This window comes from Helobdella robusta (genome assembly GCF_000326865.2).
Source record: "Helobdella robusta unplaced genomic scaffold HELROscaffold_7, whole genome shotgun sequence".
NCBI lineage: Eukaryota > Metazoa > Annelida > Clitellata > Rhynchobdellida > Glossiphoniidae > Helobdella > Helobdella robusta.
Window position 1 is genome coordinate 1,251,514 of NW_008705398.1, and position 813 is coordinate 1,252,326.

The window sequence follows — 813 nt, forward strand, 5'->3', positions numbered from 1 at the left end:
TGTTGATGATCATGGCGATGATGATTCTGTTGTTGATTTTATGGCATTGGTTGTTGATTGATGTTGTTATTGTTGTTGTTGTTGCTGATGTTGTTGTTGTTGTTGTATTCTTGTAGATGATGGTTTTTTTTTATTCTGTATCATTTTACTCTCCACGTCGCCCTGGTGAGCCTCGTTTATTCGCCTGGATTTCCCAGCAAATGTTTTTATTTTAATGTTTTAATCAGCTTCGAGTTTTGTTCTTTGTAGTTTGTTGTGTTGTTGCTGTCATCGCAAAACTCTTTCGTATCCAACCTTTTTATGTTTCTGACCAACATAAAATGATGTCATCCTACTTGCTCCAAATAAAGTTTACAACCGTATTGCATTTGTCTTAACATCAAAACCATTATCAATATAATAATTAAAAAAATAAAAAAATTTAAATTTAAATTTAAAAATTAATGTTGACGACAACCGCAACCCCAGCTATCAAGTGGCAGTAGCATGCGTGGACAAGGGCAGTCCACCCCTCAAATCTACGGCACACCTTCTCGTTAGAATTCAAGACCGAAACGACAACGCCCCAATTTTTGACCCGCCCTCCTACGCATTCTTCATCCATGAAAACAACCGCCCCGGCCTACCCATCCTCACCGTCACAGCCACCGACAGCGATCAGCCCAACCACCCCAACTCCAAAATCGTCTACAGTCTACCGGATGGCGAACTGTCTCGCGACCACATCGCCATCGATCCTCACTCAGGTACAGTCTCGGCCAAGATAAGTCTAGATCGCGAGCACAACAGCAGCTACAACTTTTTCGTCTTAGC

The 813-nt window shown here is 41.5% G+C and overlaps 1 protein-coding gene across 1 annotated transcript; it reads left to right on the forward strand.

The window, feature by feature from the left end:
• Positions 1 to 442: 442 nt before the first annotated feature.
• HELRODRAFT_147035 (hypothetical protein) lies at positions 443 to 796 on the forward strand (the record flags this gene model as incomplete). Its single annotated transcript, XM_009030728.1, has 1 exon — positions 443 to 796. A coding segment is annotated over one exon (354 nt), but the record flags the coding sequence as incomplete, so codon positions are not given.
• Positions 797 to 813: the final 17 nt, after the last annotated feature.